Source organism: Mycena indigotica (assembly GCF_014461135.1).
Source record: "Mycena indigotica strain 171206Taipei chromosome Unknown Mind.scaff0007, whole genome shotgun sequence".
NCBI classification, from domain to species: domain Eukaryota; kingdom Fungi; phylum Basidiomycota; class Agaricomycetes; order Agaricales; family Mycenaceae; genus Mycena; species Mycena indigotica.
In genome coordinates this window covers 3,004,314-3,020,260 of record NW_023503006.1, presented here as the reverse complement: position 1 = coordinate 3,020,260, position 15,947 = coordinate 3,004,314, and the positions used below count along the sequence as shown (strand labels likewise).

General features: G+C 52.6%; 3 protein-coding genes across 3 annotated transcripts; 2 read left to right on the top strand and 1 right to left on the bottom strand.

Moving 5' to 3' along the window:
* Positions 1-2,036: 2,036 nt before the first annotated feature.
* On the top strand, positions 2,037-3,858 carry MIND_00872900 (CxC2 domain-containing protein; the record flags this gene model as incomplete). The annotated part of the gene is made up of 7 exons (XM_037365388.1): positions 2,037-2,111; positions 2,171-2,479; positions 2,529-2,785; positions 3,079-3,268; positions 3,316-3,533; positions 3,583-3,745; positions 3,793-3,858. 7 exons carry the CDS (start codon positions 2,037-2,039, stop codon positions 3,856-3,858), a joined length of 1,278 nt encoding a protein of 425 aa, XP_037218630.1.
* Positions 3,859-5,667: 1,809 nt separating this feature from the next.
* MIND_00872800 (CxC2 domain-containing protein) lies at positions 5,668-6,742 on the top strand (the record flags this gene model as incomplete). The annotated part of the gene is made up of 5 exons (XM_037365387.1): positions 5,668-5,740; positions 5,786-5,927; positions 5,975-6,518; positions 6,566-6,682; positions 6,731-6,742. 5 exons carry the CDS (start codon positions 5,668-5,670, stop codon positions 6,740-6,742), a joined length of 888 nt encoding a protein of 295 aa, XP_037218629.1.
* Positions 6,743-11,733: 4,991 nt separating this feature from the next.
* MIND_00872700 (uncharacterized protein) lies at positions 11,734-12,670 on the bottom strand (the record flags this gene model as incomplete). Its single annotated transcript, XM_037365386.1, has 3 exons — positions 11,734-11,881; positions 11,933-11,997; positions 12,044-12,670. 3 exons carry the CDS (start codon positions 12,668-12,670, stop codon positions 11,734-11,736), a joined length of 840 nt encoding a protein of 279 aa, XP_037218628.1.
* Positions 12,671-15,947: the final 3,277 nt, after the last annotated feature.

Here is a 15,947-nt window from a genome sequence, read left to right as displayed (position 1 = left end):
CCCATTGCTGAGCAGGTCCTTCTGCCATGTACGACATGGCGTACCGGACGGCCTTTTTCCTCGCGCCTCTCTCCGACCACGAAGGCCTCGGGGGCGAGTCGCGTAGGGTTTTGACCGCGTATAGGAACGCGCGGCCGCGTTTCCGGTCGCCGTTGAAGACAAACGGTGGGTTTGGTCGCAGGACCAATTTTGAGGCGAGGTCGACGTCGCCAAAGAGGGCTTCGGAGTCGCCCTGGACCGGAGTCGAAGTCGGAATCGACGTCTCCGGAGGTGGTGTTGTTTGGGGTCCGCCAGCAGTATTAGCGGCGGCAGCGGCAGCGGAAGCCTGGGTGGTAAGAAGAGCAAGAGCCTCAGTTAGGCGGTCGATTTTCGCCTCAAGTGCATCCAGCCGAGTGCCAGCGTCAGGAGTAGCTCCGGAAGGCATGACAGGTGCGGGGATGACAGGGGTGACAGAGGAGGAGGGGACAAGTGGCAGGGGCGGTGGCGAGGGCGGAGTGGGCTCGGACTCTGAGCCTGAGTCAGCGCCGAACCTGGCAATCTTGTCCGGTTGATCCCGTAGAGAGTTTCTTCTGCTGTAAGGGCAACCCTGGAGGCCTGAGGTCAAGGTCCTAGCAGGGGAGGATCCAAAGAGAAGAAACTCTAAGGGTCCGCCTGCTAGGTAGCTGAACTATATACTGCGCTCTTGACGCGCCAAGATTGATCGTTGCTCCATGCAGTATGCCTGCGCCATGTCGCAGGCCAGGTCCCAGGGGGATCGCCAGGCGGAGGCGGTGATGCGATTGATGGCGGTGATGCGATCACCGGAGTCGGAATCAGGGCGATTCCGGGCTGAAAGGGAGGTTCCCCTGACAGCGTGCTTGTTTTTCGGAGGGTGCAGCTGGTGGGGAATCACGTCGCGTGAAAGCAGTAATCAGGTGCGCACCTTTATGCTCCACAAACTCTATCTCATCGTCTGACTCGTAAGACCTCTTCGGCGCTGGCAGAGAGAGATGTGTGAGTACAAACTAATCCCAACGAATGGATTCTACTCACCACGAGATAGGAGCTGCTCGATGTGGGCTTCCGTGAATGGCTTTTCCGCCGTTCGTCCCTTGGACAGCGACAAAGTGGGGGTTGACATGAGGGCTCAAAATCAATCAAGCTGGCTACGCGCTTGATAAAAGCATGCGGTGACCACACGCGTCACACCAGCAAGCATTTCTTCATGGACTCATGTTCGTTCCAGTCTTATCTTATGTCAAACTTGGTCTAACTGATGCCACAAGCAGCACCCCCGCCTCTTCTTCCTCCCTGGCCGCGGGCAACCACAGGCAACCCAAAATCCACGGCGGCCTATCGTCCAAAGACGCAACGTCCACCAACCCAACCAACATTCGTCCTAAACCGCGAGGGCATCGAAATCAGATGGACCTTCCATGTAGGCCGGAAAGGCCGAACTTTCGCGGCCATCCGCGCCAAGTTGTAGATCATCCGGTGTTGAGTATTGTAGATCATCCGGTGTTGAGTACCGACCCATGACAATTTGTAAATGTTATCGGATACTTCCACTGAACCATTAAAAGCAGCGGGTTTTGCCTCCCACTGGAACTGGAAGCCTTTTGACACCGATGAATTCGCAAGACGAAACTCGTGAACGCGGTCAACAAGACGACAGTCGCGAACACGGTACGCAACGTAGTCCTGGTGCTTTTTCAGCGTTCTTGAGCGAGCGAATAGGAGAAGTCGGGCTGGCATGCGGGGAGATCTACAGTAATATAGATTACGCAGTGATCCTCCAGTTAGGCGGTCGTATCCCTGTTTCATATGACATAGCTTGCCAATGGACTAGGAAGTACAGTTGCTCACCTAGCTACTGTAGAGGGCCTCTGACCACTCATAGTTCTTCTGGGCCAAAGACCCCAACACAGTCGGAGGAGAAGGGGCTGGGGGCTGCTGTTGCAACGAATGACACCGAGAATTAGCCAAGAATTATGTCGTTAGTGATATTGATCGTTGCCTGACACGTTTCGCCTCTTGGCAACCACGCTCAGCCAGCAATGTGCCAGCGAACAACACTGAGCGAGCCACAGTCGCTTGTTAGTCGCTTGCGTTCCAGGAGTAGTCTGGTCGGAGTGAGTTGCCATATTCTTTTTCTTCTGTCGTCTCATGGGCCGCAAAAAAAGGAACCCAGCGACCTTTGTCTACCACGACGCGGGGCCCAATCCGTCCGCCGACTTTAACTACCATCTCGCCCCCCGATGCTACCCTTGTCACCATCTCCAATGTCGCTCCCCAAAAGCGCGCGCGCCTTGAAGACGCTTGCTGCGATATGGACGAATATGCCCAGTTCCTTCCCCCAGAGCCGCTTGCCGGGGAGGAATTGACGGCTGTAGCCAACACGATTACCTCCTCCGAGGACTTCGAAGAGCAGGTCGTCCACGAGCACATCATTGGGGAGGATGAAGTGGCGGGCCACAAACGGGCACGATATGAGAGCTCGGTAAGACGACTCGTTTTCTTCTTCCAGGCGAGATCTGACTGTTGACCAGGACGAGCCTATGAAGGTCTGGCGCCGCGTTTCGCACTTATTCCTCGACAATCTGCTGCGGCATGACGGTCTTGGGCCAGAGCTCATCGCACCAGCCTGCCATTTCTGTGAAACACCTCTCAATAACGACTGTCCATCGACACGCTTCTTTCGATGTCGAGAATGTGGTCTTTTTTTGCAATGCCACTCATGTTTGACGGAGCAGGAGGTGCTCCACCCCTTGCATGTCGTCAAGGTGAGTAACCAGCTCCTCTTATTGTTCTTTCTTATTGAAGAGTCTTGTTTAGGAATGGAATGGCAGCCTTTTTGAAGCAGTCGCGTTGCATGGACTCCATTTGAAGGACGAGTCGCCACAGAGTTTACGAATGACCTACCAGCTCGGCCATCAAGGGGGCCCCTGCTCACTTCCCTGACCGCCTCAAGCTCTTGTGGTCATCGACACCACCGGGGTTTTTACATTGGATGTCAGGCAAGACTTTTCGTTCGATTACTTGCACAGGGTCTAACACACAATAACTTTCAGATTGTATGGATGCTCAAACTCGTTGCAGTACGACTTGGTCGCGCAAACTTATGGCCAATCGCTGGTATCCCGCCACCGTCAGCGAGCTCGGCACCTGTGCAACCTTTCGAGCGCTAGATCTTTTCCGAACGCTCAATGTCGTTGGCAACGTCAGCGCCAACGACTTTGTGGGAACACTGGAGCGGCTGACTGATCCCACCAAGCTAGGCAAGGTTCCAGTGGGTCCTTACGCTCTCGCACTCCAAACCGTGCTGACCTGATATAGGATCGATACAGATCTTTCAGTCGAATGGCCAGACAGTATGCCTTTCTTTTCTGTCTGAAGCGGGCGGGTGTCGGCCACGAAAAGAAACCATGGAACTCCCAGGCCGGGGGGGTCGTAGAACCAATGGAGCCTGGCCGACTGGCTGTTTGCTGCTGGGCTTGTCCTCGCCCTGGTGTCAATCTTCCTGAAGGATGGGAGAATTGTGGGCCAAACGACGAGTATGTGAATCACTCAACTGTGGAACAATCTTATTAACACGATGGCTAGATTTCTCTACAGTTTGATGCTGGCACTGGACACAAATTTTCGCTTAAAAAACCGCATTCGAGCAAACGAACGGCAGGATCCTTCTCTTGGATCGGGTTGGGGCTACTTTGTAGACGACGAACCTTACCGAGAACATCTCCGAGATTATGTCGCCGAAGAAGATGTGAGTCGTCTGCCGATTGCCTTCATCGTTGTCTCATTCCTTCTGAGATCAGTACCTGTATTGCTTTCGCGGCCTTGATGCAAAAAGAAACTCGTTTGACGACAGGCCTTTGAGTATCTGGCGTGGGCGGATGTGTATGCGCCAGGCACGGTGTTCTTCGCGCTGGGGGCTGGGCGATCTGCAGAAGGGTGAACGGTAAGCAGGTCCACGCTAGAATTGATGATATATGGCCTAATTAAGATGATAGTTATGCGAATATGGATTACATCTTTATGCATGCCCTGAACGACACTCGAGTCAAGTGTTTGGTAGTGTCGTACGACATCGCGTGTCAATGGAAGCAACGATTGCGTGAGCGAAGTTGTCAACATCCTTGCAAATTCCAATATCCCGCCTGACCTAGATGCCTTCAACATCGATTTCGCCCTTCCGGTCTGGCATGCAGCAGCACACGAAGAGAGTTGCCAAGTCACAAATTCGCTGTCCTACACGGTGGGCGTCGGTCGTACAGATGGCGAAGCTATCGAGCGGACTTGGTCCATCTTGAACCCGAGCAGTTTTGTGACGAAGGAGATGGGTCAAGGCAATCGACCAGCTCATTCACTCAGAATTGCTAGCAAAATCTGGGCTACTGGTCAAGGGTGTTACTCACAAAACCTGGGGGACTGCCCAAGGGTCACAAATGTCACACTTTTTGAAAACTTATTTTATTCATATTTAGGTGTTAGATCATGATATTAATGATGGAATGGATGGCATCTAGATAAAGTAATTGATGTGGAACGATTTTTGATTGACATCAGTGCTTTTGATGGCTCTGTCAAGATACATCAATTTCAACCCAATTAGGATGTATACCTTTGCCCTGCATCACAAGCCTACCTAGATGTTTATCCGGGTCTTCGGCCTGAAGAAATGGTGATTTGCCTTTCCATATCTGGTAATAGCTTAGTCATAGCTATCAAACTCATTGAGATATTCACAATTGATTGAATGTCACATTTTCCTGTCACAGCATCCCGTTTGGGCTTGCCCAGTTTTGCGGAGTAACACCCTTGACCAGTAGCCCAGGTTTTGCTAGCAAAACTGACTGCCTATCCTGAATCGACACGACAGCATTGAAGATCGAGTGGACCACATGAACTTTGAGAAGAACGTGGGGCAGGGTGAGTTTCTTTTGGGCACTTGATAGTCGCAAGATTGACGCCAATATAGCTCAAATTTTAGCGCGCAAGCTTATTGTCACGGATAAGACCCGGCCCGTCCGCTCCGGCGCTGGTGTCGGGCTATCGCGGGCCCGTAGCACGCAGCACGTGACGACGGGGAACATGCGCCCCAGTAGGAGGAACGCACACGTGGGAAGCACGTGACCGAGAACGACGCGTCGAGCCGTCGCCGAGCCCAACTCGACACAAGGGGACTGGGGAGGAGTGCTAGGAGGTTAGGAGTAGCGCCTGGCCCGCAAGGGACGTACGATCGTCCCCTCTGCGGCCAGGAACGGGAGCGAGGAGGAGGAGTAGAGGTCAGGGTGTCCGATCACCCCCTTTGCGGGCCCGCGTATATAAGGCGCGATAGTGTACCCTGTACTCTATCGCTTAGATCGTCTGAAGAACTACCTTACTCCGTGCAAGAAGGCGTTATCGACTCATCGGGCCTGACACGACCCGATTCGAACCTTCGACCACCGACCTCGGCAAGGGACCGAGTTCATGGGCCCTTTCGGTTTCGATCTACCCCGCCCGCCGTACTCGCGGGCCCGACTATCCGTCTGTTCTGTTCCGGGCGCGCATTCTTAGGAGAGGTTCTTGTACGGCCCGACCCGCAGTCTGACACTTATCATCTCAGTTGCTGAGCGTGACCAACAAATTTCGCAGTTTATGGAGGTCGATAGCAGCCTGGAACCCCATGTTCGACACGAGTGGATGCAGCTAGTGAAGGACTGGCAAGCTGATAAGACGAAACCAAACCCGTATATCGTCGCTGAAGGAAAGAATGGTACGATATCGCTTCAAATTCTTATGCTCAACTAACTATGCGTAGCTGGACCATCCGAAGCTCAGGTTGCGGCCAAGTTAAAGCGAGCAGAGCTGAAGGAAGCCCGGGAAGGTCGTGGTGATTTTCTGGAGGGGGCAACGACTGCGACGGCCTTCGTCAAGGCATTACTACATCTGGAGGATCTTAAGTATGTGCTTATTCCTTTGTTCCTTGCCAGTACTGACATCTTGTCAGACGACGCATTAAAAACGAAGTCCGTGGGACGACGAGCCCTAGTGCCGAACGCGAGGTTCAAATCGAAGAGCTTCGAGTATCCTTCTTCAAGAAATTGAAGACGCTGCGCAACCAACAGGAGGTCTTTATGCCTGGCGTCTCAGGGCTGCAACAAGCCGAAGAAGAATGTCGGGACACTGATCGTCCTCCCACCAAGGCTGAGGATGTCAAGCTATGGCTACCATCCGATTTGACCGAGGCCCAACGAGGGAGGGCAAGCCGGGCCGCTCTATCGACCTTGGAGGCTAAACTGCGGGAAGCTCAGTGTGGAGATGCGTTATCTCAGATGCGCGACCTGCTCTACACCAAGACACATATAATTCACTATCGGAATTCCACTTCAGTCGGCCAACGGGCATCAACTCGATCAAGCACACTGATATCGCGCGTAACGGACCAAATACGAAGGGAAGCGACCAAATACCGACAGGCGAGGGCGGCTCTGACGCGGCTTATGGGGGCTCAATATCGCCCAGACTTGGCGGAGCTCGAGGACCGCGATAATGTGCGAGGCGAGGGAGGAAAGCGATGCGGCGTCCAGACTGCAATTAGGACGAGTGGGTGCTTCCCGGCGAGGTGGGAACGAGCCTTCTACCTCTGCAAGCGGGGCTGTGTCATGGATATGGAAAACGGTTGGAGGGGCGGACGAACCAACACGGCTACATGCAGGTATTTCATCGAATAACAAATCAGAACAAGCTACTGATAAGCTCTTAGCTGTGCGAGTAAGGTGGGCCAAGTCAATGGCGCGACGCCGACCGTTGGGTTGAAGAAGTACGATTACTTCGGGAGGAGATGAAGCGCGTTCTGCGAAGCTTGCGGGCGGCACAGCGGACGTGGCAAGAACGCGTCGAGTGTGGTCGGGAGGTGGTACCGGAAGTAGCGGCTGGGTTGGCTGCTTATGCGAGGCGACAGGTGGCTTTGCACAAATGGATAGCAGAACGTTTCGTGGCCGAGTGGACGAAACCAGGAAAGGCTGCAGTGGAGACGGTACTGCAGCTTGATTTGGATACATACCGACAGCTGCTCATGGTAGAGGAGCGTGAATTGGGGCTGGAAGAACTGGAGCAAAGGGTTAGTCTACTTGGAGATAGTCGCTGAATAAAAATCCGAATCCTTTTTTGGCAATCTTGGTAGTGGCTGAATAAGCTTGCCTGAAATGGTTGCGCTGGCGGCTGGCGTTAATTGATCTAGGTGATGCTTGGATGATGCATCAGTTTTATTTATTTAGCATCAGGTTGCCGTCTGGCCGGGGGGCTCAGGCAACGGCAGGCAATGGAGAGGTGAGCAACCTAGGGCAGCAACTGCTAGCAGTTGCTAGGCCAGGAGTTCCTAGGATTGTAGGCTACATCTATTCTAGCAGTTGCTAGCAGATTAGCCTAAATGTTACACCTACGGGTGACCGACTTACCTGGGAGAAAAAGCTACCTGGCAGTTATACCATCTCCGCCGCCCCTGGGGTTAACTTGCTCCACCTCCCCCTCGAACTTGAGTCCACTGCGAATGCGCTCAAACTCTCCCTCTCAGGCCTGGTCGACTGCGGAGCGACTTCGGACTTCATTGACACAGAATACGTCAACCGAAACAATGTGCTAGTCTGAAATCTCTCAGTACCCATTCCGGTCTACAACGTTGACGGTACCCCCAATGACGCTGGATCTATTCCTCAAATCGCGGACCTCGTCCCTACGGTACAACGGGCATTCTGAACGCGTTCAGCTGGCTGTAACCCACCTTGGGAAACAGGATTTGATACTCGGATACTCCTGGCTCAAGAAACACAACCCCAAGATCAACTGGGAAACGAAAGAGGTGAAAATAAGTCGCTGCCCCCGAAGCTGCTCCACTTGCCGCGACGAGGAACGGACCGAGCACGCTGAGGTTCGGCGCCTCCGACTCCTCAAATTGTGCTTGCTCTCGGGCGCCTTCCCCACTGTTTGCGCTATCAATATCGCCGGCCCAGACGATGTTGACGACGAACTCGGAGCTACTTCGGACCCTCCGAGTCCCTCACCAGATCTCGACGACGACGAGCATCTTGAAGACGGCGACCGCATCTTCTACACCTCTTTTCGCCCAGCCGAGGAGATCCGCGCTGGGAGTACAGTGTCCCAACGCCTCGCAGAAGCCTTCGCCCGTAACTCGGCCCCCCCGCCTTCAGAGATTCCGGACTGGGCCAAGGAGTTCTAAGACGTCTTTGACAAGGAGTCCTTCGATACACTACCAGAACGAAGGGCTTGGGACCACGCTATCGAACTTGTCCCCGACGCAAAACCCGCTAACTGCAAGGTGTATCCGATCTCTCCCCTTGAACAGCGCGAACTCGACGCGTTCATCGAGGAAGGACTTGCCACAGGCCGTATTCGCCCTTCGAAATCCCCGATGGCTTCCCCCGTCTTCTGCGTCAAGAAAAAGGACGGAGGACTTCGGTTTGTCCAGGACTACCGCGCCCTCAACGCAATGATGATTAAGAACTGGTACCCCCTCCTATTGATTAATGACCTTATCAACAGGCTCAAGGGTGCCTGTTATTTCACTAAACTCGTTGTTCGTTGGGGCTTCAATAACGTCCGGATTAAAGAAGGAGACGAGTGGAAGGCGGCCTTTCGGACTAACCGAGGGTTGTTCGAACCTTTGGTGATGTATTTTGGCCTGACGAACTCCCCCATGACTTTCCAAACGATGATGAATGACATTTTCCAGGACCTCATCCTCTCAGGAGACATTATGATCTACCTTGACGACATCCTTATTACGCATTCGGACCTCCGTAAGCACCGTGAGATCGTCAGGGAGGTCCTTCGGCGACTCCGAATGCACAAGTTGTACCTTCGCAAGGAGAAGTGCGACTTCGAGAAATCGTCAATCGAGTACCTGGGGGTCATTATCTCTCACAACCACGTCGAAATGGACCCCGTTAAAGTCGCCGGAGTCTCCGCTTGGCCTCCGCCCGAAAATAAAAAGGACGTCCAGCAGTTCCTGGGGTTTGCTAACTTCTACCGCAGGTTCATTCAGGATTTCTCGGCCCTTGCGCAGCCTCTCTTTGCGCTCACCAAGAAAGACCAGAAGTGGACCTGGGGGGACGCCGAAGCCGCCGCCTTTCAAGCCATCAAGGACACGGTCTTCTCAGAACCCGTCCTAGCGATCCCGCACGACTCTCGGCCTTTCCGACTTGAAGCAGACAGCTCGGATTATGCAACGGGGGCGGTTCTTTTACAACAATCCGCCCTGGACAGGAAGTGGCACCCTGTAGCGTTCTATTCCAAGAGCTTAAATGATGTCCAGCGCAACTACGAGATTCACGACAAGGAGATGCTCGCGATAATCCGCGCCCTCAAGGAGTATCGGCATTTCCTTGAGGGTGCCGCGCACCCAGTTGAGATTTGGACTGACCATAAGAACTTGGAGTACTTCCGAAAGGCGCAGCACCTCAACCGCCCGGCAAGCCCGATGGTCGTTGTACCTCTCTCGGTTCGACTTCACGCTACACCACGTCCCCCGGTCGCCAGATGGGCCGCCCTGATGCCCTCTCCCGTCGGCCTGACCACGGCATCTCCGAAGACAACTCGGACGTCACCCTCTTGCACCCTGAGCTTTTCCACGTTCGCGCGCTTGAGACCGTCACTGTCTCTGGGCCTGGGTTCAAACTTGTCCGCGACATCAAGGAAGCGCTATCCGGTGAGCCTGACCTAGAAGAGCCCGTCGCGCTTGTGTCCCGGCAACTCTTGAAGGTCCGAGGTCAAGTTCGGGGCCCCCGCTCATCATGTTCGGACGAGTGGGTCGTCTCGGGCGATCTCTTGTACTTCCATGGCAAGGTCATAGTCCCCAAAGACAGGGACCTAAGGAGGCGCATCATCGAGCTCTGCCACGATACGCGAGTCGCCGGACATGCCGGGTGGTTCAAGACCCTAGAGCTGGTTTCGCGCAACTACTGGTGGCCACAGATGTCCCGCCATATCGGACGCTACATTGTGACCTGCGACTTGTGCCTGCCGCACGAAGGCCCTCTGAAGGCTCCCGCACGGAGAGCTACATCCGACTGAAGTCCCCCCGAACGCTGGCACACCATCACACCCTATATAGCCCTTTCTATGGAAAAGATGTGGGCTGAGGCCCAGGGCACCATTGCAAAAGATGTGGGCACCAGCCTAGGCATAATGTATTTCTTCAATTAAAGAGTCAATTTAAGAGATATGACTAATATTACATAATATATGAGAAGCTGAGTCACCTTTTCTTCAGGCCGATGATTCGTTATATAGTACTAGGGATTAAATAACACAGGGAAAGGAAATTGATGATTATTAATATTCCATTGATGCCAGATCACTGAAACATCAGATTCAGTGATCTCTATCAAAAATGGTTCCACATTGGTTCTTATATATAGAATGCATTGATCCCATCACCTATACCCTCCTAGGAAGCTTTAAAATAATTAAACAATGAATTAAAGAGTGTGACATAAGTGACTCTCAAGGCCTTGCCCACATCTTTTGCAATGGTGCCCTGGGCCTCAGCCCACATCTTTTGCATATAAGTAACTATATGAGCTGACCATCACGGTGGACTTCATCATCGAGCTCCCCGAGGCTCATGGGTACGACGCGGTCATGGTAGTTGTCGACACTCTTGGCAAACGCGCTCACTTCACTGAGTGCCATACGACGGTAGACGCAGTCGGAGCCGCCCGGTTGTACTATCGGAATGTCTGGAGGCACCACGGAACCCCCGAGAAGTACATCTCGGATCGTGGTTTGCAGTTCATCGCTGACTTCACGCGCGAACTCTGGCGCTTAATTGGTATCAAGCCTGCCACATCCACGGCTTACCACCCGCAGACCGACGGACAGACTGAACACGTTAACCAGGAGCTTGAGCAGTACATCCGGATCTTCACCAACTACCAACAAGACGACTGGGACAAGCTTATCCCTGCCGCTGAGTTTGCCTATAACAACCACGCTCACTCCTCCACTCAACAGGTACCTTTCATTATGGACACTGGTCGGCTCCCCCGAATGGGTTTCGAACCGGGTGCCCGCTCAGAGTTGGAGTCAGTGAACGAGTTTCGCGATCAGATAGCGAACAGTGTCTCCGAAGCAAAGGCCGCGCTCGTTAAAGCCAAGAACGAGTATAAACGGTACTATGATTGGAGACGTTCAGACGCTCCGAAAATCCAAGTTGGTGACAAGGTTTGGCTGGACGCCTCTGACATTAGGACGACTCAGCCATCCGAGAAGTTCTCCCACAAGTGCCTCGGACCGTTCAAGGTGCTCACAGAGGTCAGCAAGGGCGCCTACAAGCTAGACCTCCCCCCGCGCTACTCCAAGCTCTACCCGGTCTTCCCCGTTGTTAAGCTCGAACCTGCTAAGGACGACCCCTTCGATGGACGACCCAGTTACGACGAACCGCCCACCGAACTAAAGGACGGAGTCCCCGAATGGGAGGTCAAGGAAATCTTGGATGCCAGGATAAGGTATAAGCGTCTTAACTACTTCGTCAGGTGGAAAGGCTAAGGTAGTTGACATCCATGCTCGACGAACGCCACATGCCGTCAAACGCCACTGCCTAATTGGGAGGGTGCGCGTCGAAATGGTGGATTGAGGGAACGTGTCGATTGTTTGGGCCTAGATTTTTCAGACGTGTAGCCTCATATTCAAGCTGACTGTTTACCAAAGATCATAATATAATAATGTCTACAAGCAGAGATATTTGAGTTACAGCTTAGCCTTGAGTAGCAGGTCAAGAACTTCAGTCGGGAATGTCCTATGGCCATGATATTTCCGTGCAGCCCATGCAGCTTCAGGTCCCGAGAGATGTTTATTGAAATACCCATCCGCGAAGCGATGAGACCGGTTAACGAAGCTAAAAGAAGTCAGCATTCATAAATATGCAAATGACTAGGAAGCAACTTACCGGCGCATAAACAACAGTGGGACACCGTCAATAGCTTCAATTCCGTTCAAGGTCCTCCTGCTTACCTGACTCGGGATTCAACCGGTAAAGACGTTTAGCATACCCCCAAACCATCTCAATGGGGTTCAGCTCGCAATGGAATCGTGGTGTGAAGAGAACTTGAATCCCTCGTGCCTCGCACTCTACTTTGAGCATGGATTTGACATTGACAAAGTCGGGTTGGTTGAATAAAATACGACGACAGCAGCATGCCGCGCTGTCAGAGGTATCAGCACACTTGAATTTGGGGCATTGGGTGGGTAGCTTTGCAGCTGCGATCCCTCTCTCCTCCAAGACAATTTGCATGCCCTTGAATTTGCCTGCTTTTGCGTGTCCCACAGGGAAATACAGGTCTTGAGGCTCACCGCTTGGCAGCTTTGCTCCGATCATGGGAACGTCCTCGAGAATGACTTTTCCCTCGGAATTATAGACCAGCTTTCCATCGACATCACGCTTCTTGCGCTTACCCACGATATTGGCGTCGGGATGGCGAGCGCTGGAGCCGGACGGCGCTTTGGGCATCTTCAAGGCACTGAGGGCATCATCGGGACGTTTGCGATGGGTTGTCGCGTTGTCATACACAAAAATGTGTTCGTATTGCGGCCAGAGTTCGTTGACTATATCGACAGCAGTCTGGGCCTGCTCGCGGACATTGATGTTGGTAAAATAAGAGCCATAGCTGTAATATATATCAAACATGACCCGGCAGCTGTCAGGCCATTCAATTACAAAGCTTCTGCGAGCAGCCAGGCTCTGGCAGCTGCCAAATAGGTGATATATCACTCCGTCACCAGCGCAATCACACGGACCACGGGTGCCAGTCAGGCGATCACAGTTAATCAAATTGTGTTTGTTGGTCCCAATCTCTTACCCTTTAGGTCACTTCTGATGTTACAAACAATAGTCGAGCATGCCCAACGACTGCCATGATCATTCTTATTCTTCGTCTAAAAAATTGACTACCTTTGATTTGAATCGCGAATTCGACAGAGCAGAAACAATTTAAATCAGTCCCAGTAAAACATGACGAATTCTTTCAAAACAAACAAACTCGACATTCTTACTATTTACACACAACTACAGTTTACGACAGAGCAGAAACAATTTAAATCAGTCCCAGTAAAAAAAACAAGTTTGACGAATTCTTTCACAACTTGACTCGACATTCTCACTATTTACACAACCCTGACTACACTACAGTTTACGTTTTCCCTTCTTGCCTTGTCCATTAGCTTCCTGCTGCTGCCAGTCAGCACGGAGTCGGATAATCTCTGTTGGAGCATCTTTGACAAGATTTTCCAGCACCCAGGTCACCTCCGCAGTTGCCTCCTCCCACAACCGACAAGGGCAGCTTAGCTAAACTAAGCTCATGTCCCCACCACCCAAGGGTTGCAACGATGACTGACATTCCGCTCTTGCCTGGCAACGCAAGATCTCCCCCAACTTCGACCATCCGATGCCACCCGCAAAAAGTTCTCCGGCGGGTCCCTTGCGCCAGGTGGGCTGGCGTCGAGTCCACCACGCCGCCATTGGGTCGCAAAAGCAGCCACATCCTTAATACGAATGTCATCGTTGGCCGCCGTCCACTTCCGAGCTCGTTTGAACCAAGCCGCAACCTGGCTAGGTCGATCAACATTAGACAGTGATGCTTGTTTGTCTATCCAGCCATAGGCCCTTTCTAGTTGCCCCAGCAGTCGCAACATGTGGTGATATTGCGGGCCCGCTTCCATCCTAATCAACTCGTTGTGTAGATCGTGGAACCATGCCGGCGCATCAGTTGGGGGAAGAGGTTGATTTCCAACGGGAGGATGCGGTTGCGAGCCGACAGGAGGAATTGGAGGCGGCGGTTGCATGCCAATAGGAGGAGGAACAACAACGGGAGGAATTGGGGGCGGTTGCGAGCCGACAGGAGGACTTGGAGGCGGCGGTTGCATGCCAATAGGAGGAGGAACAACAACGGGAGGAATTGGAGGCGGTTGCGAGCCGACAGGAGGAATTGGAGGCGGCGGTTGCATGCCAATAGGAGGAGGAACAACAACGGGAGGAATTGGAGGCGGTTGCGAATCCGGCATCATAGATTTCCCCTTTTTCTTCTCCCTCCGAGCTCTATTAGCAGCCAACGATTGCGACGACTCGATGTCTGAACCTTCAGAGGTCTCGATATCACTACCTGACTGCTGTCGTTTCCTTTTCTTGGAAGTAGTGGCTGATTTGACCTGGGCCTCGCCCAGCGATGCCGCGCTTTTGTTGGCTTTCTTGACAGTTGGCGCCTTCCTCGAGGTTGAAGCTTTGGCTTTTGTCGAGGGTGTTGGCTTCTCTTGAGCCTTCTCCTTTGCCTTCTCCTTTGCCTTCTCCTTCCCCTTCCCCTCCTTTGCCTTCTCCTTCCCCTTCCCCTTCTCCTTTGCCTTGACATCACGCTTTTTACGAAGGCTGGACGTGACTTCGTCATCACCACTGTCAACGCTGCCCTCATCATCGCTGCTGCTACCGTCGCTGTCGCTGTCGGACCCGTCCAAGTCCGACTCGGTAACTTGGAGGAAGTCGACATGCTGGGTTTCGTCATTCATAGAGATCAACCCATCTAATCCGTCTGTCTTCTTCGGCAGAGCGGCATCGGCCTTTTGCTCTTCAGCTGCATTACAATTTTAACACTAACTCAACCACGATGAAGCCAAACTCACTGAAGGCTGTCTCCAGATACTCCATCCAAAAGTCGATCATTTTTTGGAATCGCTCCTTGTCCCAAGCAGGCCACGGCACTGGGGAAGGTGCCTGGTTCGCACCGGGTAGGTCCTGGTATAATCAGTCATAATTTTATCAGACCGATCACACAACTCACGACTTCGTCCATATACGGCCCCCGAGCGAGGGCCTGGGTCCACCGATCATGCAAAAGACATGACATCCAGTGAACTCGGCAAGTCGCATAGCAATCCCCCAAAAGAAGTTTTGGAATTCCTCAATACACCTGTCCTTCATTAGAACTAATAGACTCGCACGTATGAAAGGCTCACCGCTCGCGAACTCGGGCGTCGTGGGCACTCCGTCCTTCTTAAACTTGGCGAATTCTTTTTTCTTCTCTGCGACGTCTGCCTGGGCTCGATCCTTCAATGCTTGTATTGCTTCTTCAACCATTTCGGCAAGAATGGGTTTCACCACTTTCGCTCGAAACGGCGCGTCGATGGTCACCTTACGGCCAGTTGCCGCCTCTTCTTTGGCTTTCTCTTCTTCATATTTGGGCCGCAACTCTTCTTTGTTTTCGTGCATGTATTGCTGAGCAGCTGAGCGCTTTCGCTGGTTTCGGGGCGCAGTCCATCTTGTAAAAGAGCCGGGTATAAGGGCTATCAATGTCGGGATGTGAGTATTTGCCACGGAGATTCCTCGCGTGGTATTTTAGATACCGCGAGATACGCTATACAACAGCATCAACTAGACTGGACAAGCTGATAGAACGACGCGGCAAAACCTTGTTGTCAGATTTAATCTTCTCCTGCATTAACTGGGTGTCTTCGGTTGACAATTTCTCGACAGGATGTGGAGCAAGAGGATTGAAAGGCGGTAAGGGATCCGGAAGGTCAGGCTCTTCGTGGTCCTCCAGCCGCCAGTGGATGCGGGCGTGATACTCGTTGCAGACTTGCTGAATGAAGTCGCGATTTTTCCTCCAGTCTAGTGACAGTGCCAGCGCATAGCGCTGAACGTGAGGTTGTAGAATACGCGCTCGGACGCCCTCCGCCCAAAATTTCTTGTTTTTGCGGTCTTTCTTGTTCATGCGCTTAAACTTATTATTCGTCTTTGTGACGGTCATCTAACAAGCAGGTTAGGATACTCTCGTGAGCAAGTTGTTGGCATACCGCTCGCGCAGACAAGGACTGGAAGAAGCAAGCAAGGTTGTTGTTTTTTGCAAGATGCCGATTTCTGGCACCTGCCACTAGCAAACATCAACAAACATCTGCAAATAATGCAATCGTCGTCAAGA